Genomic DNA, 24,904 nt, shown 5'->3' with positions numbered 1-24,904 from the left:
CTGTACATCACAACGGAAACCAGGCCACCAGAAAGTCCGCGACACCAGATTCAGGGTCTTAAACAAACCGAAATGCCCTGCTGCAGGGTTGTCGTGGCACTGGGACAAAATGAGACCCCTAAGTGACCCCGATGGAACATAAAGTCTCTCCCGGTACCTCAAGAGGTCATCGGTAAACATCCAGGGAGAGTTGGGCCCTACCTCCTGCTTCTGAAGGTCGACGAAGGTGTCCTGCCGCTGTGCCTCCCAGATCTGACCCCATAGGTCAACAGGTTCCTGGATGGCAGCAAACAACTCGACAGGAAGAATCATCCCAGGTGGAAGCGGGTCCTTGGCTTGGGCGTAGTCGGGCTTCCTGGAGAGCGCATCTGCCCGTTTATTGCGCCCACTCGGGATGTAGGTGACTTTAAAATTAAAGAAGAAGGACCACCGGATCTGGCGTTGATTGAGCTTCCACGCGGTCTGCAGAAACTCCAGATTCTTGTGGTCCGTCCGGACTTCCACCTGATGTCATGCCCCCTCGAGATGATGTCTCCAGGTCTCGAACGCGGTCTTAATGGCCAGGAGCTCTTTTTCCCAGATGGTATAGTTGCGCTCGGAAGGATTCAACTTCCAGGAGTAGTAAGCGCACGGGAAAAGAATACCGCCATTCATGTGAGCATGGAGTAACACCGCTCCGACCGCGATATCCAACGCGTCCGTCTCGACCACAAACGGACGCTGCGGGTCAAGATGCTTGAGGATCGGCTCAGATATGAAGGCCTGCTTTAAGGCCAGGAATGCCTGCTGCTTGGGGTCGCCCCACAGGAACGGGACTTTCTTTTGCAGGAGTCGCAATCAGAGTGGCGAAGCTGGGGATGAAGGTCCAGTAATAGTTGGCGAATCCGAAGAGTCGCTGAACATCTTTCACTCAACGGGGAGGTTGCCAACTTCTCAACGCCTCGACCTTGCTCCGATCCATCGCGACACTCTTGAGAGAAATGTGATGGCCCAAGAAGTCGAGGGTCGACTGGAAGAACTGGCACTTCTCCAGCTTGGCGTATAACTGGTGTTCACGGAGCCGTTGCAAGACCAGATGGAGATGTTGGAGATGGCTTTTCCGGGATGTGGAGTATATCAGGATGTCGTCGAGGTACACCACCACAAACTGGTCCAAAAAATCCCGGAAAATATCGTTCATAAAATGCTGGAAGACAGCAGGAGCATTGGTTAGTCCAAACGGCATGACTGTATATTCAAAATGGCCATACCTGGTGCCGAACGCTGTCTTCCACTCATCCCCTTCTCGGACCCGAATCAGATTGTAGGTGCCGCACAGGTCCAATTTGGTAAACACGGTAGCCCCCCGGAGTCTCTCTAAGAGTTCAGGGATCAAGGGTAGAGGGTACCGGTTCCGCACCGTAATGCCATTCAGCTTCCGATAGTCACAGCACAGACACAAGTCTCCGGTTTTCTTCTTGACGAAGAGGACCGGAGTGGACAAGGGCGATGACGAGGGCTGGATAAAACCCCAGGCTAGGTTTTTGTCCACGAATTCCCTTAATGCCACCAATTCAGGGTCCAACATAGAGTACAACCTCCCTACAGGGAGCGGTGCATCCGGGATTAAATCAGTGGGACAATCGTATGGCCGGTGTGGGGACAATTGGTCCGCCTCTTTCTCACTAAAGACGTCTGCAAAGGTTGGCTGGCAAAGAGACCGCAGGTGGACCCTGCACCTGCCTGTGCACATTTGGCGAGTATGATCCACATACTGCAAGCTTGGGAACGACATGAAATTCTGGGACCAAAGAATGCATAGATCATGAGTCCGAAGCCAAACCAGGCCCAAAACTAAGGGGAAATGCAGTTCGGACATGACATAAAATTGGATAGCCTCCTCATGCTTACCGATGGTCAGGCGCACGGGCTGAGTGGCCGCCTTAATCAGCCCGGACAGAAGCACCCGACCATCAATGGTCTCCACGACCATGGGAGGATCCATGGGACACAGGGGAACGGCAAAGTGAGTGGCGAACGCCTCGTCCAAGAAATTGGTCGTCGCACTGGAGTCCACCAAAGCATGAGCTGGGATCCCTTGGGGGTTGTCGGCAAGAAAGATCTTGGTGTTTAGAATCAAATGGTGAGGGGGTCCAGAGTCCACTTCCGCAGGGCGTGAGTCAGTGTTGGTACATGCCCGACCCAGGGTCTCCCCTAGATCGGGCTCCGCCCGTTTCCCGACAGGTTAAGCGTGGGCTGTGGTACGGGACCAGGAGCCGGTGGGCCGCGTCGCTTCTTGGCGCAAGAGGCAGCGAAATGTCCAGGCTCCCCACAATATAAACACAACCCCCCTGCCCGGCGGCTGTCCTCAGCTCTGGACAGGCGGGGTCAAACTGCACCAATTTCCATTGGCTCCTCCCTTGGAGCCGGAGCCTCAGGTACAACTGGGGCCATATGGGGTTCCTGAGGGGCACGACAAGAGGGCTGACGCTGTAACCTTGCATCGATCCTGAGGCACAGGCGACACAGCTCGTTAAGAGTCGGAGGAATGTCCACTCTGGCCAACTCATCCTGTAACACGTCCGACAAACCCTCCTGGAAGGCATCCATAAGTGCTGCCTCGTTCCACGCTGAGTCCTGGCTTATCAAACGGAACTCACTGATAGATTCCTGAAGAGGCAGCCGGCCTTGCTTCAAGGACTTCAAGCGTCTGGAGGAGGTTTGGGCTTTAATAGGGTCCTCATACATCAGCCGCAAGTGCTCACAAAACCTCTGAAAGTCGTTGAGCAACGGGCTGTTCTGAACCAACAAGGGCGTGGCCCAACGAGCTGCCGAGCCGGAGAGCAAGCTGATAATAAATCCAACTTTATCTCGGTCCTGGGGAAAGTCTTCAGCTCGCAAGCTTATAAACAGCTGGCATTGTCCAAAGAAAGCCGGAAACATTTCCACATTACGGGCAAATTTATCAGGCACAGCTACCAGGCAGTTTCTCCGAGGAGGTGGAGGAGGCACAGGAGGAGATGAAGCCATTTGGCTTTGAAGCTGAGTTATCTGAGCATCCATTAAAATTAACTGCTGCCAAAGCTGCACATTCTCTTCCCTCAGCTGCTCCATCGTCTTCAAAGCTGTTGTGTGTGTTTTTTTGGGCTGGAAACAAACTGTTGGCCAATTAGCCCCAAGCCTTACTCTCGAGGAGACCTCCTCCTCCTGAGTAGCCATTTCTGCCTTTTGGCAGCCCTGCGTGCTGGAGCATTGAGGAGAGGCTCCTCCACTTCACTCTCTGCACTTAAAGGAGCCTCTGGAGGTTCTGAAGGCCCTGGCTGAGTCTCTGCCTCTGGCACCACATCCTCTTCAGCCTCCTCGCTGTCTGACGCAAGCGCCGGCTGCACAGGCTACTGGCGCAACACCACACCAGCCTCCTCCTCGTCGGGATCAACCACAAGCCGCACAGGCCGCTGGCGGGCCACAACAATATGTATGCAAACATAATGCTTTTCATCCAAGCCAAAAAGTTTTTTTTTAGTTTCACCCATTCATAGAACATTCTTCCAATAGCTTTCTGGTTTATCCATGTGGTGTTTCACAAACTAGACAAGCACCAGTGTTCCGTTTTTGGATTTAGTGACTTTCTCCTGCAACCCTGCTAGGCAGGGTTTGGCTTGTTTTGCTGCCTCTGCACCAGGACAGGTTGCCATTACTGTTGGAACAATGAATTCAGAATATTATAGACCTTGCTCTTGATGTTGGTTGGTTGACCATTCCTGGGGAGGGTAATAATGGTGTTGAATTGCCTCCATTTATATACATCTGCTTGACAGTGGATTGATGTGGTTCAAAATCTTTGGAAATAGTTGTAATCTTGTCCAGCCTGGTGAGCATCAACGATTGTCTTTAATATAAATTTTATTAAAAGTTTTAAAGAGAACATAAAAACTAACACAAATATAGAAAAAAGAGAACTAAGGAAGAGAAGAAATGACAGTCGTGCAGAAAGAAAGGATAAAAAAATAAAAGAAGCTTCTCATTTCCTTTGCAGTAAATGGATGTATGATTACAAAGTTATCTCATATTCTATTATTATTAAAAAAAAACTCACTTTTTTCTATTATACATTTTTTCTAAAAATCAAAACTACAATTCATAAATGCATTTTTTTCTGTTTCTTGAAAGAAATGTATAAAGTGTTTCCATTCAGCGATAAATGCAAATATTCCTCTAATTAAGAAGTTAATTTAGCCATCTCTGCAAGTTCCATAATTTTTACCAACCATTCTTCCCTTGTGGTAGTGTTAAACCTTTCCATTTTAAGCTTATGATAGTGATGGTGCAGTTGTCACATTTAAAAACAACATTTTGTTCTTTAAATAAGACAGGACTTCCCACATACCTGATATATAATCTCATTGATTGAAGCCCCTGACTCTAATTTCCCTTTCAAACGAACTGATAAACTTTGAATGTACATACTTTTGCACACACAGAGATATGTAACTTTGGATCATTTTCCTGCAACCAATAAATGAACAAGTATAATGTTTTTGACTCATGTTTAATTGGGTTCTCTTTATCTAGTTATTCTAAAATGGAATATTTATATTATTTCAACTTTTGTCTTGCCTATTCATTTCTGGGTTTCCACAAAATTATGTTGTGAAGCTTTAAATGGTTGAGATAGCTGTTTAAAAAGTTTGCTGTACTTTGCCTTTTCTTTGGGAATAAAATAATGGATTGTAATCAGTGCTACACTTAGAAAAGAGGCAAGCTGACCTTTTAATATAAAAAGGGATGTGGAAGAATTAGCATTCAGTTACTTAGTTGAGGATGCCAATTTGCTTCTGGTGTCTGGCTCAAAATACAGATGTTTAATTAGGTGGAACAGAATATGAGAATAGGAGTATTTTTAATGAAATTATGAAATTGTATATCAGAAAAAGTAAGAGGAAAATACTGAAGCTTAATATAGATTCATACTTTTTGAGCTGAAAGGTTCAACCAATGGGAAATGGGAATCTTCCTTGTTCTACCTTAGATATTTAAATCATATACCCCTGTATAGTTAAAATTTGAATGGTAACAACACTTTGAAATTTCAGTAAGATTGTTTTGAGCCCTACACTGATGAATCATCTACAGCCCCTAGGCCTTTTTATTAATTAGGATTTCTGAAAATTCTGAAAAGCACAATTATCAGTTACCTTTTTGACATTGAAAATTCTATCTCAAACCTTACATATGACATGGCTATATCCATTGTGGCCCGTGTCTTCTCACCTTCTCAAACATTAAATGTAATTTTCATTTCCCAAAGGTGCTTTTTCAAAAGGCAACTGGCCTTTTTTTGTTTTTCCTTTCCCATCCAAGAAGCTTCTTCAGAGCTGGATGAGAGGTGAAAAGTCCAGTTGTCTTTTGATAAAGCACCTTTGGGACAACCATGACTTGGATGATTGAGAATTTCCATATACAGTTTTTAATTCATTTTTTAAAATGTAGCTTCTGTCTGAGAATTATACCTTCTCAAAGCAAAATGTTTAAGTAATTTATATATTGTTCACTCCCAAATGTTCCTGGAAAACTTAAGAAAATATCCCTGTTCCACTAACTCTCTGTGTAAGGTTGGGAACACCTCCTGCTTGAAACCTAGATGCCACCAGAAGGCAATATCAACCTCCCCTAATAGCAATGTGCCTTTTAGGAAAGGGAGGGAGGGAGGGAGAAAGGACTTAACCAAGATACCGGAATCTCAAACATAAAAGAGTAGAATTAGATTGTTGTGGTTATTTGCACATTAAAAACTTAGAGTCATGTTTTCTAATGAAAGAGCTGTTAAGGGTAGATTTTTCAGCCTTCTAATTTTATTTTTTTTAATAAGACTTAACAATGGTTCAGTTTTAGTCAGTAAATACTGACTAAAATCCAAGACTAGGAATTTTAACTTCCTAGTCTTGGATTTTAGTCAGTATTTATGTTTTGTGGAGAAGAGATATGGCCTTTGGTTACTGTTATAAAGGTACATGTTAATGATCCTCTTGTTAAGGTTGTATTTCACTATTGTCATATTCCCGAGTAATGTTCGCCTTGTAAAAGAATACTTCTAATTACTGTATATTCTTTGAAGTTGGTCACATAACCAAGTGAATTTCCTTCTTTTTCTCATTATCACCATGTTCTACAAAATATAAAATATTTTGGTCCTTGCTGAAAGCAAATATCTCAAGCTGTCCTTGAGCAGCTATCTAGGCTTTTTCCTACCTTGTTGGAGGTATGTGTGTTTTCAGCAGTCTTCATGTATCAGAAACCTTATTCTTTTTTCCCCCTAACCTACATATTTGCTTGTTAGATAAAGCAAATTGCTAGAAAGATTTTGATAACAGTCAAGTACAAGACACAAGTCCTCCTGTAGACATTAGGACCTTTACAAAGCTTGAGTTCAAGTTTTTCTCTCTGAGGCTACTTCAAAAAGCAGTTACTGACCTGAAATTGCTATGCAATTTTTACTGTTTATGACTAATTTAGCAAAATGGGACAATTAAAATAACGGTAACATTTCTTCTTCTATTAGAGGCTACATTTTATGTAACTATGATGCTTTAAAAAAACTGCTTAAATTGATTCTGAGCAAATGTAGTATAAATATTTTATACCGTGCTTATATGATCAAGTTACAGTTTAAGAAAAAAAAGTTGTGCAAAATGTCAGAAAAACAGTATGCCAGAGTTTAAATCCACTGCAGTTTCAGAACGATTGCTGATTAGGTTCTAACAGGCATTTTTACCAACTTAATTTATTCTCGAAGTTGGGTTTGCTGTTTATTTTGCTTGATATGAAATTAAACCAGACTGTATGTTTTAGATGAAAGGAAACAATGGCTTTTTTAAGGCTTCTCACTCACTCACTAGTAAGGAGTGCTAATGCATTATTTTTTGGGGGGAAGAACTATTTTTTGCTTCTTAAAGACTGTGACTGAGACCAGAATAACAGCAGAGATTCCAATGCGTGAAACATCCAAAGGCCCATTGAATTCTAAGGGTGTATTGCAGTGATGGCTAACCTTTTTGCCATTGCATACCAGGAAGGGGGGGACGGGGGGGTCGCATGCGCATGCCCACACCCATAATTCTATGCACTATGTGCATGCGATTCCCCCGCCCTCTCCTGGCACGCAGTGGCCTGAAAGGCCTGTTTTTCTCTCTCACCTGGCTCCAGAGCCTTTCTAGGAGTCTGGGGAGGGCGAAAACAGCCTTCCCCACCCCCCGTAGGCCCTCCAGATGCCAGAAACGGCCCGTTTGCCACTTCCACTGAGCTCGCATGCCCACTGATATGGCTACGCATGCCACCTGTGGCACGCGTGCCATAGGTTCTCCATCACAGGTGTATTGTGTCAAGAAATTGCTTTGGTTATTTAGATGTTAGTATTATTTTATTTCTAAAATTAATTTTTGCAGAAATGACAAAACAAACAAAAATTGTTTAGCTAGATGCCAAGGACAGTAGGACTCTTATTATATCTTTAGGTAGTGGAAAAGATTTTCTCAACCAAGTAGGGAAAGCTCCACCTGTCAACATTTTTTCTTTACAACTGTATAAAATCCAAGAGGGCGGATTGGAGATTTCTGCTTATTTAGCTTGTAAATAATCAGAGTAAATTAAACTCAGAGGACATATATTGTAGCTAACAAAGGAAAACAAATCATTTAGCTTCTTAGAAGATGAAATATTTTGCTTCTTGCTGACTCCTTCCACTTTGGCAGTTAAATAGGACAGAATTATGTGTGCTGCACAAAAAAAGAAACTGATGAGATATTCTAGAGAGACTTAAAACTCTGTATATATATGTAAAAAGCCTTAAATGTATATTGAGAAATGTAATGTAGATTCTTCCTATGTATAAATTAATATCAGTTTTATGTACACATAGACTTGTAACAAATTATAATGATATTTCTATAACATTTAGTGCTGGTTGGCACATTCATCCCGATGGCAGCTTCAGACTGTGATGAAGAAATAGCTATTTCCGGTTGGTGCCGGGGCGATCCAGTCAGGGAAATGGCGGGGCTCTCATGAGCCCCGTGAAAACCCCGACTGTCGAGCCGCCGCTGACAGGTCTGCAGACCTACCCTGTCCTGTAGGGACAGGGGGAAAGAGAGGGACCCCTTGGATGGCCGAGAGGAACAAGCAGGTTTGAATTTTAAAATAAATATGAAGAGAGATGACTTTACAATCATATGTGAGAGATATCTGTTAAAATAATGTTGAGTTAAAAATTGTGGGAGAATGCATTGAAAAAGCAACTTATGTAATATGCTGTGAATTAGTTAAAATAAAACAGCTAAAATAATAGAAGTAGGCATGGAGGAAAGCATGCTGGTATACCAGCTAAACAAGAGGTGGAGATTTGGAGGAGAATATGCTGGAAATCAGCCAAATAACAGTGGGAGGTTTGGAGGAGACTATGCTGGAAATCAGCCAAAACACAATATGCTGGAAATCAGCCAAACAATGGATGGAGGTATGGAGGTGACTATGCTGGAAATCAGCCAAAATAAAACATGCTGGAAATCAGCCAAACAAAAGTTGGAGGTATGGAGGAGAATATGCTGTAAATCAGCCAAAATAAAATATGCTGGAAATCAGCCAAACAATAGGAGGAGATATGGAGGAGGATATGGATTTTGAGATAAATCTGTGTAATATGAAATATGTAAAATTAAAGGTAAATTGATAAAGTTTAAGATTTAAAGATTTGATGAAGGGATCTAGAGATTAAGAAATATGGATAGAACTTTGATTTATAAATTGAAATAAAAAATAGAGCTGTAGTCAATTTGAAACAAAGATGTATGGTGATAAAATTGTAAGGTAAATAAATAATCAACCAAGAGGTTAGAATATTTTTTAAAATCTTATGTTTTGATATTGATGTTAAAAGGCGTAATGAAGGGAGCTTGGGAAAGAACCAGATATAATTGAATTTATAAATGAGTATATAAAATGAATTAAGCTTCTATTTGGAAATTAAATTGGTGGTGATATAATAGAATGGTTCTGATTAAGATACTAGAATCTATGTTAAAAAAAAATTTTTTTTTATTATGTTCTGATCTTTAATTTTAAAAGATGTAATGGAAAATTGTGAATGGAGTTTTTTAATATTTAAGCGATTGTACCTATCTATGACCGGATCAAGACTTCGCTCTTGAAAGATATATTTTATGTTTTATGTTGGAAAAAAATAAAAAAATACTTTTCAAAAAAAGAAAAAGAAAAAAGAAATAGCTATTTCGGGGGGAAATTTTTTAAACTTGAAATTATTACACAAGAAAAGTGGTTACAATTCTTAGTGATTCCAGGTCTGGTCACTTTTTTGGTTATGATTTTTAAGGGAAAAATGAAGTGCACCAAGAGGTGCATTCAGAAAATAGAAAAATGACAAAAATCAAACTCATTCTACTTTCAGTTACTCAAAATACAGACTGAAAATTTCAGTATTCCAGTCTCTAGAATTCCAGTAGTCAGACTTGGAGATAAAACTTAAGTAGAGGTTCCTAGGTTACTTGAATTAAAAATAAATTAATATACCATATTCAAAATGTTGAGTCAAAACAAGCAGAAGTTGCATTTCCAAATCAAAGGCAGGACCACAATCTTGATTTACATTTTCTGGTATATTGCATTAAGCCATAATGAAGTTTCGTTTTTTTGGTTAAAACTAATGAACAAACCCATCCACTGATATGTTTACTCCTGTCATAAAGTACAGTCTGAGGCTTTTATGCAGTTAGAAAATGCTGTTACTTTGTGGTCCTGAAAATTCTTTTCCCTCTTCAGTTGCAAAAAATTGATGGCTTCCTCTATTTTGAGGTAAAAAGTATGCAAGAAGTAGTAGAAGCTTTGCAATTACCTCATCCCAATTCCAGGCAAAAAGTAATAATCCCGATTCTACTCTCTTTCAAAACGTGGGCCCGCTTTCTTACATAATTATCTTACTGCAGCTTTGCCTCAGAAAAGTTAATTAAGTGTTGTCCCCAGATAGTAATACGTTATGCATTCCTATTTTATTTTCTAAGTTTATTTGCAATTCAGGCCACTACGGCTAGCTTAACAAACCATGGTCTAGTGCAAAACTCAGACATTAAGCACCAAAGTTAATAAAAGAGATATAAATTAATAAAGCCATGTATCTTCAGAAATAACAAACTGAAATATTTATCTGCTACTTTAAAATAATGGAATAAATAAGGAACAAAGTTTATTTTTGACCAGATATGAGCACCAGCAAGGAAAACGTTATATTCTGAGAACTTTTTTCCCTCACTTGCTTACTTCTGCCATGAATCTCCTGAAACAAAACATTTTTAAAGGAACAGGAGAAATCTATGATAGAAGATTCTTAATTCCCAAACGTGGCTGATCGCACATAGACAGACAAAGTAAAGAACCTGGGAGACAACTAAATATGCCATATTTAGGGCTCATATATTTTACTCTTTCAGGCCCAAATTATTGGAACATTTTCATCCTGCAGTCTTAGAGCCTCTTTAGGCCTACTAGAATATAGAAACATGGAATACTTCTGCAAATACTGTATACATCTTGTTTAGATTTCTTATATAGAAGGCCTGATACATAATTTTGACATGATTTTCCTTTTTCCTGTTCCCTTTTGATAAAGCTATGTCATTTGATCATATGAAATGGCATACTAGCTTTGTGATTTATAATTTGATTATGTTTAATCATATTAAGAGTCTAAAGGAAGTTGTTTTATTTGGTTGGGGATTGAGGCCTTACTAATCAATTTATTTACTGTAGGTTGAATGGCTCATCCATGAACATATCTTGTACTGTTCACACTAGAATACTCTAGTTATGTCCACATTTACACATACATTATTTCTTGCTTTAAATTTAGACCTGGATCATGATGATTTCCAAGCTTAATTTACATTGTTGAACTTTATTGATTGGCTGTTCCTATGTGAAGTTTGTTAATCCTTTGGGAATAGGTTGTTGATGTAAGAATTCTTTTGCATTTGCAATAAAGATAGTATAAATTATTACATGATGTAAATACTGCGGTATGCTTGCTTGTTTCCCTACTTCAGTTCAGACAATATTTTGGATGCTTTTTAAAAAAACATGTAATTAGTATTGATAAAAACCATTGCAAATAAAGATGCTCTAATTCTGGTGGTTAATAGTGAATATGGAATATTAGACTGCAGCCAAATGTTCCTAAACAAAACTGTTCCCTTGTGTTGAGCAGACAAAACTGTCTACAGAATTCTGTAATTCGAAAAACTCTTGATTTTTGACAGTAAAGGTAGTCCTTGAGTTACAACAACAATTGGGACTGGGGCTGCTATAGTTGCAGTGGGAGTGATGCAGTCGTAAAGCACAATATCATGTGACTGCATCACTTAATGACAACAATCCTGGCACTCCCAGTTGCTGTCATAACCCCAGGTTGTACAAGTTGTTAAGCGGGAAAAAGCAGTGGGAGGGTTCAGGTGCTATGGGAGAGGTGGAGGTGCTGCAGGCAGGCTCTAGGGAGCATGGACAGGTCAGCAGAAGCTGCCAGAGAATTGGCAGAGGCCTCAGGTGGGTCAGCGGAGGCTGCTGGGGGTGACCTCAGGTGGGTCAGTGGAGGGTTCAGGAGGGCAAGGTGGTCTGTGTGGATGGATGGGGGTGCTATGAAGTACCGGATTCCTAGGAACTTGCACTCTATAACAGGCTCCTCGGGAGAAAAAGCAGTGGGAGCAACTTTCTAGGGCAACTTTCCTGCTGGCTTCCCCATTGATTTTGCTTGTGGGAATCCAGAAGGGAAGATTGCAAATGGCAATCACATGACATGGCTCACTGCAATGTAATTGTGAGCCAGGCATCTGAGTGCGCAATTACATGACTGCGATGGCTGGAATTTCAAGGAATAGTCATAAATCCACTTTTTCAATACTGCTGTAACTTTGACCTGTCACTAACTGAATAGACTAAGTCAAGGACTATCTGTCTGGAATTGTTGAATCAAAATAGTGCAAATGGACTCAAGCTTTTAAATTCTTCAGTTTACATTATGTTAGTAAATATTGAAGCAATGCTTCTTCAATTGTCTTACACTTTGTTTTTTAAATATCCTACCCAGTTTCCTAGGAAAATTCAAATATTTTTGAGTAACAAAGATGTATTCCTGTACCATAAGTGCGCTTGCTTGCTCACATCAAAGCAAAACTATAGAATTGTGACTAAAATACGGGTATTCTGTTAAATGTGTAGGATTCCCAGTGAGGGCATAAAATAGATGGATCATCAGGCTAAGGGCCATCTACCTTATTTGGACCAGTTCTTACGTCTCTAGTTTCCTCACTGCTTTCCAGCAAAACTAAATAATATAAGTGGAAAGACCTGGAAAGCAACAGAGGTTAACAGTCTCAAATAACATATGAAAGCAGACACAGAAGTTTCCTTTTCTAGCATTAACGTGTCATTTAAAAAAAATTAATCTACCTTTTCATATAATATATAATAAATCAAAACACTTTCTTGCTTTCTTCTGAATCTCATTTCATGTTCTTGAGCTAGGGTAGGGTAGGCAGTTTGCAGGCTGCCCTATTCTACATTGGTATCAAAGTAAATTTTCCAGTATCAGACCTGCCATCTTCTTTTCTGCTCCTGCAAAATAATACTCCTGAGTATTATGAGGAGAGTGAGAACTTCAACCGATAGAAATACTTGATGCCTTTCCTTACTCTTCTCATATAGTGCAAGTCCCCACTTCTTTAGACTGTAGACTTATTAGTAATGAATTAATGCAAAAAGTTTCAACAAACTATCTGCCCTTTCTTTAACTCTTGATTCTTTTGCTCTGATACCCATCTGACAGCACATAAAGATGGTAATCTAATTTAACTCAACTGAAACAAGTTTCGAGAATGGAGAAATTAAACTGAATGTTCAACTCACTGGCTTGCTTGTGGAAAGTAAAATGCAAATGGAAATACACCAAGTATGGGTGTTGGGGAAGAAGTCTTGATTGATGAATAATGAATGAATAATTTATTCACATCTACCAGCTTTTTTGTGAATATATTTGAATGCAAACTTAAAACAAGAAGGGAGAATGATTTGATGTGAATCTGTTGTGGGGCTCAGTTGAACTGTCCAGCTAGAATTCAAACCAGTTTCTTTCTCTCTGCAGATACCTGAAGGAATTCCGCACAGAGCAGTGTCCCCTGTTTGTGCAGCATAAATGTACTCAGCACAGGCCCTACACATGCTTCCACTGGCACTTTGTTAACCAGCGTCGTCGCCGATCTATCCGTCGTCGGGATGGCACCTTTAACTATAGCCCTGACATTTACTGCACCAAATATGATGAGACCACAGGGATCTGCCCTGAAGGAGATGAGTAAGTTACTTAACGTTGCATTTTACTTGACCCTGATGGAAAGTCCAGTCTGTATTAACAGAGGCGATTTCATCAATTCAGCTTTTAAAATCTTGCAGAAGAGCTTATCAAGAATGTGGAAAAACTGCAATGAAAACTTGAAGAAAATATTTATTATGATTGCACTACTTTTATATATATTCCTCCAAAGTAAAACCTGCATTTCAAAGTTTTGTGCTTTGGAATAATTATAGAGAAATTTGTGAGATTTATCATAAAATAATTGCTTAGAGAATTAAATCTTTATATATGTTCTTAATTTACAAATGGAATTATTTTCAGAAGGAAAAAATGCTGGATTTTTCAAACCTGATGACTGTTTATCTAAAAGGATTTTGTTTTTGTTTTTTTCTTTTTGGGCTGGAAAGAATGTTTGAGATTTTAAGTTTCTATGAGCTCTTTCTTTTTCTCCCTCCTCCTTAGGTGTCCATTCCTGCATAGAACTACCGGTGATACAGAACGGAGATACCATTTGCGATACTACAAAACTGGAATCTGCATCCATGAGACTGATTCAAAAGGAAATTGCACCAAGAATGGCCTTCATTGTGCTTTTGCTCATGGACCACATGACCTACGTTCTCCAGTTTATGATATCAGGTTGGTAGGGAATAAATTCTGTGATATTTACTTGCTGAATCGAAATGAAAATCCTGGAATGTAAAATGGAGGTAAGAGCAACTTCAGGAAAAGGGAGTGGAGCAGGGAGGGCAGAGGAACCCTGTCTCTCTAGATTTTTTTTCCTTTCCAACAAGTCTTTACACCTGCTGAAAGAGATAGACTGTCACCAGTTTTTCCTCTTCTCTTGGATACTGGAGAGGAGAAAAACTAAGCAGTGGAGGTTACTAGTAGGATAGCAACTTCATGGAATATGTTCCTACCTGAGCCTAAAAAAGAAAAATAACTTTGATTGCTTAGCCTATTTTGTTTTCTCTTACTAGCCAAACTAAAAATGGCCATGGAACAGGGGTGAAATGCTCCCGGTTCGGACTGGATTTTTCCGTTCCAGTAGCAATGGAGGCGGGTGGTTCGGAGAACCGGTAGCAAAAATCCCCGCCCTCTCCCCATGCCCACAATCATCAGAGGCTTTTCTTTTACTTTTAAAAGCATTTTTTCAACAACCTCTTCAGCCAAAAAATGCTTTTAAAAGTAAAAAAAAAAAAAAGCCTCTGATGATCATGTGGCTCAACTGGGATCGTCAAAAGGCTTTTAAAAGAAAAAAACCCTTTTTTTCCCTTTTTAAAAAAGCCTCTGCCAATCAGGCAACTCAGCTGGGATCGTCAGAGCCTTTTGAAAGCATTTTTTTAACAATCTCTTCGCTGAAGAGGTTGTAGAAAAAATGGTTTTAAAAGGTAAAAAAAAAAATTTGGCCATGCCCATCCAGTCACATTACCCCCCACCAAGCCATGCCCACAGAACCGGTAGTAACAAATTTTAGATTTCACCACTGCCGTGGAGCTATAGAGCCCTAAGGCATGCGTAGGAAATTGAACTGTGTTTTACATTGGAAAACATCACTTTTTCCTCAGAACGCTGACACTGAGATGGAGGCTCTGTGGTAAGAATATATACTCAGCAAACAGCACACCATTTCAGTGCTAGGTTGAGGCAGATGTGTGAATGAAGCCAAATTACCACCAAACATCTGTGAATACAGTTAGAGGTGCATGGGGGAGAAATGCGTAACCCTTTTTCATTCTCTTCATCCAACTTCTTCTTCCATGATGCAGCCAACAGACATCTGGGGTCTGAGAGAGAGGAGATGCCCAAGAGGAGAGAATAAAATCAGGGGAAACAGTTAAGAACTATAAACTCTGCAAATCACCCTTTTCCATTGCAATTTTGGTGATGATGTTTTTTTCCTGGGCTGCCTTTTACCTCAGCTTTTAGTAGGGATCTGAATATTATTAGAAAGATTTTTTTTTTTCCAAAAAGCCAATTGAGACATATGTTTTTCTTTGAGTATCTTTACCTGCATAATTACTAATTTATCTATGTTCCCTAAGGGAGCTTCAGGCCATGGAAGCTTTGCAGAATGGTCAGACCACATCAGAAAGTGGCATAGAAGGTCAGTCTGCAGTTGCTGCTAGCCATGCTATGATAGAGAAAATACTCAGTGAAGAGCCAAGGTGGCAAGGTAAGTTCCTTGGCGTTTTACACAGTACTGAATCCAATTGTGCTTGAATTAGTCTCTCCTCTAAAAAATATATTTGTAAAGGAGTAAATATGCTTAGGATTTTAATTGACTAATTATACTTATCTTCACAGACACAACTTACGTTTTAGGAAACTACAAAACAGAACAGTGTAAGAAGCCCCCACGCCTCTGTCGCCAAGGTTATGCTTGCCCTTATTATCATAATAGCAAAGATAGAAGAAGGAGTCCTAGAAAACACAAATACAGGTACAGTGCTTCAAAACCTGGTTATAAAGGGCCAAGACTTTACATTTTCTTCATTTGGATAGTAACTTTAATCTCAGTGTAATAAATACATCAATCATGATGGGAAAACTATATTTCACATTAAGTAGTTAATTCATGGATCAGGATTACATCTGTGTAAGATGCTGCCATAAGTAAGGATTAGGGCGCATGTGCTTTAAACCTATTGCACTCTAATATGATGTCAAGATAAAGAAAATAATCCTTGTGCAAAATAAATTCGCATATGAGCAGGTGGCTTTCTTTGTTATGAGGGGATTTCCAAGTTGTAGTTCTCAGCATATTGCCACCATTGTAGTTAAATTCTAAGAATTAATCAGGGAATACATAGACGCAACTGTTCTATTATGATGTTCAGAATATTGTTTCCTTATGAAAACTGAAATCAACATCAAGCCTAATGGTCTAAGGGTGAAGACTTTGAGATAGCACCTTTCTGAGAAGTGTATTACAAGAAAAACCATTATACTTCCTAATCATATGCTGATTAACAGTTATTTATTTCCTTCGCTTATGTTCCTGCTGCCACAAGCTTTACTTTTCTAAACATTAAGCACTATTTTGGGAGATGTTGCAGGGCTCAGCTGTAACCCAATTACATTTTTATAATCTATTGGCCTTGGCCAATTTGAATTAAATACAAATGATTTCTTTTAGCGTTGGTTGATGAAGTACAATTTGCCCTTCAAACAGTAAAGGTGCTCAATAAAGGTGCTCAGTGCCAGAAATTAAGCTATATAAATATTGTAGATACAGTTTCTCTGTTTGGCTCAAAAATTATATGACTTTCTAATTCATTCTTTTTCTGCCTATTGCTAAAGATCCTCCCCATGTCCTAGCGTGAAACATGGGGATGAGTGGGGAGATCCTAGTAAGTGTGACAATGGAGATGCATGCCAGTACTGTCACACCCGTACAGAGCAACAGTTTCACCCAGAGGTAAAGACTCTTCCTTGTTGGTCATTTACATAGACAAATGCAGAGATTACACAATTTACTGGAGATGATAAACTGCACAATACTCATGCTAATTACTGTTTTGATTATCTTGGAGGATGATTTACACCAGAAACGAGTTGAGGGAATACATCAGTTTGTCTTCTTGATGGCTTTTGATACCATCGACCATGGTATTCTTCTTGACCATCTGACCATCAAGACCATCTGGCCTTGGAAACACTGCTTTGCAACAGTTTTGGTCCTTCCTGTCAGAAAGTGCTGCAGGAGGACTATGGTTTGACCTTCTAGGATGTGGACCTATAGTGTCCCATAGGGCTTGGTTTGTCCTCCTGTGCTGTTTAAAGCTACATGAAACTTCAGAAGGAGCTCATTCAGAGCTGTGGAGCAGAAATATGTTGATGACAACCTGCTCAATTGCTCCCTACCTTCTAATTCCAAGACGCAACCAGTCTCTTTGAAGTTTGTTCATTGTGATAATAGACTGGATGACAGAGAACAAACAAGTTAAATCCAGAAGATGGAGGTGCTCTTAATAAGGAAACTTTTTGGTTAAGGAGAAAGCTAGACTCCGAGACTGAGGTGAAGCCTGTTCTGTAGCCTCATGAAGTTATAGAGGTTTTACAGTCAGGGAAAAGCTTTCTCGTGTGTGCTTCCCAGGCTATGGAATAAGCCCCCTAAAATGAGCTGGGTTTTTACTTTTATTTTACTATGTTTTATATATGCATGTTTTAGTGTGTGTTTGGAAATATAATGTATAGATTCAATAATATATACAGTAAAATACAAGTTCAGTGCATCCTGTTTACAAGCCTTTCTGTTATTTAGAGATTGTGAAATTGCTTAGAAACTCACTAAAAAGATTTAAGATTCAGCTCCCTGGCAAGGGTGCTTCTGAAATATACTAGAGAGTTCCCAGTTAAGGAGGACAAGGCAGATTGAAGCAAAATTTGGCTGATGGGAAAACAGCTTTCCAAAGGCCACAAAATCCCAAAAATTTAAAACAAAGTTTGGGATGTGAAAGGTCTCACAAGGAGTCAAAAAACAATCAGCTCAGCTATCCTGGAAAGAAGATGGCATGTGATGATAACGATGTGTAGAAACTGCCAAAGCCATGTGCGGAAGTGCCAAAAAGGTGTGGCTAGCAATTGCTGGGGCAGTGCATCTGGATTGATTTCCATGTAATTGAAAAGTTTTCTTCTGAATTACTTCTGTTGCTGAAAAAGCATTTCCTAAACTGAAATAGGGTTCCTGGATAGTTCCATTTGATGGGACAATCTTTGAGTAAATTGCAAAGATAATTGACACTACAGTTCTATATGCATAGAGGTTCTATGTAAATAAGCATAGATTATGCTATAATTCTGCCCATATATTATGTATATGTGTACATCACTGGAAATAGTTCTTTAAAGAGGTACAATTCTATAGATATTAAGTCCAAGCATAGGTTGAGGCTCAGGATTATACTGTATGTAGCCCTCGATCAACCGGAGTCCTCCAAATTTTATTTTTAGAATGATTTTTTTTTTTTTTTTTTTGCCTTCAAGTTAGTCTTTGATTCCTGGAGACAGCCTAGATCAGTGATGGCTAACCTTTTTGCCATCACGTGCCAAAAGTGGGGGAAGCACGGGGGGGGGGGGGAATGCGCATGCGTGCCCACACCCATAATTCAATGTGCCCCGCGCATGTGCGCACAAGGCCCCCGCGCTCCCCCCGCTTTTGGCACATGATGGCACAGTGGGCCAGGTAGGCCCATTTTTTGCCCTTCTCAGGCTCCAGAGGCTTTCTAGGAGCCTGGGGAGGGAGGAAAACGGCCTTCTTCCCCCCCCCGAGGCCCTTCGGAGGCAGGAAACAGCCCGTTTCCCGACTTCTGGTGGGCCCGGAAGGCCCGAAAATCAGCTGGCTGGCGCACACATGCACACTGGACCTGAGCTAGGGCAATGCTCACGTGCCCACAGATATGGCTCCGCGTGCCACTCAATTAGTTTCATGCCTAAGGGAGGACTAGAACTCTCACTCTAGTGTCTAGCCTGGTGCCTTAGCTTAGACCATTACACCACTACTGGCTCTCTTTTTTGGAATGACAGGCAGGAAAAATTATTGGAGTCATATATTATCTATATCTAGCTGATTAATTAAATTATATGAAACTAAAATTATATTTGTTTTAGAGCTGCCTATTTTGTTCTTTGTGTTTTGGGATGCTGCCTATCCCAGCATGCTGCTCAAAGACCCAGCATAGCCTCAGTCTCCACAGATTTATGCAGTCTACATATAAAGCGCAAACGAAACATCAAATTATCTATTGTATTTCTTAATACATTCCTCTCTTTTTAAATCCATTATAAGCAGCTGAGTTTGAGCAGCTTCATCTTGTCCCAACTTTCTTTTTGTTTTTATTTTTCCCAGATCTACAAATCAACAAAATGTAATGATATGCAGCAGTCTGGCAGCTGTCCCAGGGGACCCTTCTGTGCCTTCGCACATGTAGAACGTAGGTGGTCTTCTCTTGATGTAGCAATAATCTGTCTACTGAGTGTTGTCCTGAGTGTTGTTTAGAGTACAACATTGCTTGCTGTATTAAACAAGGCAAGTACAATTCTAAGCAACCAAACTTCCTCCCTCCCCCGTAATTAGTCATATGGGGGAGGGCACCTAAAAATAATATATAATGAATTTTATTCCAAACTGCATATATATTTTTTTAGAAAGCAGTCTTCAGTCATCAGATGGTTGATAGCTCTGCGCTTTGTTCTCAAAGCAGAAGTGACACCCAGTGGCTATTTAAGGATACTGTGAATGATACTGTGTACTACTTATTTTGAAGTTATAATTTGCTATTGATATGATTTAATTCTGGGGAACAAAAAGGAACAAGTTTTTTACTGCATTGTTTGTCATGCTCTTCCTTCAATTATGAAACAAGGGCATGGTGAAGGAAAAAAAATGCAAACAATTTTAAAGCTTTTGACATTGATTGCTTCCCAACAATGAAAATATTTACAATTGCTTGTAGAAATGCCTAGAGCATCCAGATATTTTCAGTCATCTGATTATATAGTCTATTTTCCCTTTTTAACAAGGATAATCACTTGAGACAGAAAAAGTTGGAATAGAAGCACAAACCTTCAAGAAGTCATTCCCTGAACCCCTAGTTGTCATTATAGTTTTTTCACTCCTAAATGTGCATTACTTTTTGTACACCGCAAATTCTAGAATTTCAATATTGTGGATCCATGATTTTTCAGATTAGGCCTCTTCCTGTCAATCTTTTGCATTGAGAGTAGGATAAAAGTTGTTGGCCTTTTCAAACAAGCAGTGGGGTAATATATGCAAAGCCAAGATCTGATGAAAGAACTCACAGATAGGGCTTGTGTTTTGAGGGTTCAGCTATTTTTAAGCTCAAAAATAAATAAGCAGCCTACTAACCAGTAAACAATTCTGTGATCATATTATGTCCACATTGAAAGATCAGTTATTTTTCAATCATAAATAAAAGCATTTTTAATTTTTGAAAACATACATAGTTTGGGGGTTGATTACATTTTTATTTCAATATGAACCTGCTTTTACATTAAAGTTACCATTAGGTCTTTTCAGGCGATATAAAAGGAATTTCAGCCAGACTGTTACAGTCTGATTCAGTTAACAATTATTTAAAATGTTTATATTTTATTGTTAGTTGTCTTGGAGGCCCTTTAGGGAGAAAGGTGGAATATACATTGAATAAATAAACATGAGCGTAATAAATTAGGGCAGCATAAAGCCTAGTGGAAACAGCTACTATGAATATGTAACTGCTATTCTTTTAAGATTATTGGTATAGAAAAAAAGGAAGACGTTACATTCTCTCCCTTAGTCTTGTGATACCTTTTTGTTTTTGTTTAGTGGTTTGTAGATTGCTGCAGATGGAAGATTAGCCCTTTAGAACCGGTGCTGGGCATAATAGCCTGTTTACCCTCTGCTCTTACGGAGTTGTAGTGAACCCATTTTTGTAACTGTATTTATCACGTGGTTTGTTTTGTTCTGTTTCCTATAGAACCTCCACTTAGTGAAGATTTACAGCCAACGTCAGCTGTCTCTAGCCCAACGCAAGCTGGCCCTGTAATGTACATGCCCTCAGCAGCAGGCGATTCTGTTCCTGTCAGCCCTTCTAGTCCACAAGCCCCAGACCTTAGCAATGTATGTAAAATTGTTACAAAATTCCTCACTGAGCATGTGATACTGCAGTTCTCTCTAAATATAAGCTCTTTCTGGAAGAACATTGTTAACACTTTTTGATCCCCAAAAGTGTTTTGTGTTTATGAATAATGGCAATTCCTCCTATATCTTGGGTGTCCAACCTTTTGGCTTGCCTGGACCACATTGAGTGAAGAGGAATTATTCTTGGGATGCAGCTAAAATGTATAATATAGTGAATGTATATAAATAGCACATAATGTTAAAAGTTTATGATCTTGTGGATCCACATTATTAGCTGTCTAAGGCTGCACATGGCTCGTGGCCCACAGGTTGGATTCACCTGTCCTAGATAAAACTTTAGGATTACAGGTTCAGAGCAAGCTCAGCATCTTTGTAGCATTTAAATTGCACAAATTATGTTTTAGTTAGTTCTAGTTATTCTTCAACAGAATCTTGCCACTTTTCAATTGAATGGATCCAACCAATTTTTAGAAGTGGAATTGCTACTACCTAGCATAAGTTTTCACTTTGGGGGATTTTAAAGAGTAGATTATAATACTGCATGAGATCTTACACATATCCCAGTCCAAATTTTTATCATACTGTGACATATACTATATATGTAATATTGCTGACAGAAAGAATAAAGTTTATTTTAATTAAAAATATGCCCAAGTGAGTAAACCTGTGTGTCTCCTAGAAATCTGTAGCCCATGTCACATATGATGTGTTTCATTCATCTTTGCACTCTAGGTATGGAATAAACCAGGAACTCTACCAACTAGCCCTACTTCTGCTACAGTAAGTATTTTCTCTAGGGGAAGAGGCATTATTTTGACCTGGGGAACACATTCCTTCCATTATTGTGATAAGCATCTCCAAATTGCCCGTTTCCTAAAGCAGAAGCGGGACATATTTCATGGTTTTACTTCTTTTGCTGTGAGAATTCCAAACCATTTTAAATATGAAAGCATCAATTTACAGCAAGAAATCTACTTGATTTTGCATTAGAAATTTATATGATCTATTGAGATTGCGGCAGTTCATGCAGTATCTGGATCTCTGAGAGTCTCAGAAAGCTGTAAAAGCATATGAACTATAGAGACAATCAAAGTTGGAGTAAAGATATTGTCATCTTTAAAAATATGGCTTTGATGAAAAAAATGCTCAATATACTTCTAAGATCTGAGGCAAAATGTAATTGTTGGGACTTTTATTAAATTATGACTTTGTATATCTCAGTAACCTGATTGAATTTAACAACTTAGCTTTTAGAATTTTACTATCATCTGTGATGCAGAGGTAGAGAGTGTTATAATCTAATACACAAATTATTATCTTCTTTTCTTCCTGCTTCTGTTAGATCCTCTGTAGAAATAGCAGTCTTGGAAGCCCATCTAATTTATGTGGATCCCCTCCTGGTGCAATTGGAAAACCCCATAGTTTGGAAAGCATTGGTTTCCCCACAGATTCAGTAACTACTGGAAGTAGCTATAAGAAGGCACCTGGATTTGAACGGGAAGACCTGGTTGGAGCAGAGTATCTAAAGAATTTCAAATGCCAGGTAGGTATAAAATATTAGAAAAGATATTGGATATACATATGTATGTATGTATGATATATTGTTATCATTAATGATATGATATATTAGCTATGGAACCAATTGTTGATACTTCATGCTAGATGTACCTGTGCACCTTAATAGTACCTGTGGGTGCCTTAATATCTGCAGATAAATCCCTTAGGGTCTGTCTGTCCATCCTAATTTTATAAAGCTACATTAATATTAGTTTTTGTTCTATTGCAAGTTGGATGCACTGCAAAATGAAGAGATGTCTTGCAGTATGCGTTTTACTTCCTTGGAATACCTCTTGTATTCCATAAGCAGAAAGCCCTTACATGTCACATGAGCCTAGTAGCATCATTGTTAGAAAATGACTATGATGAATGAATTGAAAGGCATACATTTCTTTGAAGTAGACCCAGTCATTCAGAAAAAAAGGAAAAAAATGATGTAGAAAATACCTCCCTGTCTCTGCAATGGTGGTTGCTGTAAGAGCACTAACTTATGTAAATTGATTTTAGGGCTGACATGTGGTCAAGTAATGCATACATAATTGTTGCAAACTTCCTGTCATGGATCTCTGTATAGCAGCAGCCCCCAACCTTTTGGGCATCAGGGACCAGTTCCGTGGAGAGAGGTTTTTCTGCAGGCTGGAGTGGGCTTGGTTTCGTGTGCTACCTGCATCCTGTGGATGGGGCTTTGCTTGTTTGTGCGGACCGGTTTCTGGCATGCCGTGGACCGGTGCCGGTCCATGGACCTGGGGTTGGGGACCCCTGCTATATAGTATTGTGGGAATCTAAGAGGTGCAGGTCATGAGAACATACATAAATGCAAGCAAGTATGAAGAGGCTTTTGAAGAAGAGATAATGACATTGCTGGAAAGGTTTTGTATTTAAAACAAAAACAAAAAGAATTGGAAGTCTGGGAAAGGATATTCAGAATAAACATATTTACTGTCAACTTGCAAAGCTTTCAAGCTGCCATGAGCAGGAGGGAGGGAGAACTGAAGTGAATTCCATACATTCTTTCTGACCGCAATCAGAAGGAGGGTGTTAGGTTTCACAGCCAGCCAAAGTGGTTAATTGGAGAATGTGATTTATGACATGGCCAGAGAGGAGGGGAGAGACAGGGTCATAGGGGAACGTAAATCTACGTAGGATCAGTCCTAACTGCATCCGAGTATTGCCGGAATGTTGCTCCTAATAAATGAATATATTTCCTTTGAAGTTTGGATCATGGCTCATGAATTAATTAGGGCATCTTTCGGAAACTTGACATTTACTCTGTTTACACATCAGTTAGACTTGGAAGCTTCAGAAGTGATTCATAAAATAGACCAAAGTAAAAGTTATGCAAATATAAATTCATCTTTTAGATAAGCAAATGAGAATTTATTCAGAATAGTTCTTCTTACTGACTGTCTCATTTAAGGACCATCTGAAGTTGCAATGGTGAAGAAAAAAAAAGAATTCTTTCTTTCCCTTCAACAATTATAGCCATAACTCAAGCCCATTTCATTGATAATACAGTAGTATTATCTTGTATTATGAAGTAAACCATACTGTTTCTAAAGTAATTTGTATCTTTAGGTATAACATTCCCAGATTTTTTGTCCCCTTTACAGAACTTTTTAAATCTATACAAACAACATTGTCTTCAATTTGTTATCCCCTTGTATTTCGCTATCATTTTATCCCATCTCTTCTAGTTTTTAAAAAGTAGGTGTTAAAGAAAAGAGAAAATGTTGATACAATATCTTTCATTTGCTAGTTTCAGGAAGCCCTCTGGCCTTTTCCTTTGTAGAAATTTATGTTACAGAAAGTAACAAAATAAGAGAGGAAGTGCTGTATAACATCTGAAGAAGTTGACAATTTGAGTAGCATGTAATGTCTTTTTTTCCCCTTCTAATTACTGCAGCAGGCAAAAATCAAATCCCATTCCATGGAACATAGAACCCAAGAACAACCTCTGTTACAACCCAAGCAGGTATGTTATTCCAGGGGATGCTGCATAGTTTCTAGAGGCCCATATAATCTCATGTGTAGATTTCAGTTGGTGGTATATGTAAAAAGCTAATTGGAGTTGAAAGGGTATTGACACTTTCCTAAATATTTGAGAATCAGTCTGGTTTCTTTCAGATTTTTTTTAAAAATGAAGTTGGTGTGAATAGAAAATCACCAACTCAGAATTTTTGAATACTGCTTGGACTAGATAATTGGAGGAAGGTTCACTGCAGTTCACAAGTCTTCTTTAGGCCTCTTTTGAATTTTGAATGGCAAGATTATACAGTCATCATGAATTATATAACTTGATGATGTGATGCAGCTGACAA

The 24,904-nt window shown here is 39.3% G+C and overlaps 1 protein-coding gene across 3 annotated transcripts in view; it reads left to right on the top strand.

Annotated features, from left to right (window-relative positions):
• UNK (unk zinc finger) overlaps positions 1-24,904 on the top strand; it is a 58,109-nt gene that overhangs the window by 19,633 nt on the left and 13,572 nt on the right. For all 3 annotated transcript variants that reach the window (XM_070937562.1, XM_070937560.1, XM_070937559.1), the window contains exons 2-11: positions 13,175-13,384; positions 13,847-14,023; positions 15,430-15,560; positions 15,692-15,827; positions 16,688-16,805; positions 19,236-19,320; positions 20,866-21,008; positions 21,762-21,809; positions 22,372-22,572; positions 24,490-24,558. In XM_070937562.1, the coding sequence (XP_070793663.1) occupies positions 13,175-13,384; positions 13,847-14,023; positions 15,430-15,560; positions 15,692-15,827; positions 16,688-16,805; positions 19,236-19,320; positions 20,866-21,008; positions 21,762-21,809; positions 22,372-22,572; positions 24,490-24,558 (1,318 nt within the window). The remainder of the gene's footprint in view (positions 1-13,174; positions 13,385-13,846; positions 14,024-15,429; positions 15,561-15,691; positions 15,828-16,687; positions 16,806-19,235; positions 19,321-20,865; positions 21,009-21,761; positions 21,810-22,371; positions 22,573-24,489; positions 24,559-24,904) is intronic.

The sequence above is a fragment of the Pituophis catenifer genome, unplaced genomic scaffold (genome assembly GCF_029215685.1).
Source record: "Pituophis catenifer annectens isolate HBS135680 unplaced genomic scaffold, rPitCat1.0.hap2 SCAF_2, whole genome shotgun sequence".
NCBI lineage: Eukaryota > Metazoa > Chordata > Lepidosauria > Squamata > Colubridae > Pituophis > Pituophis catenifer.
Note: the sequence above shows the minus strand (reverse complement) of the source record. Positions and strands in the feature narration are given on the sequence as shown.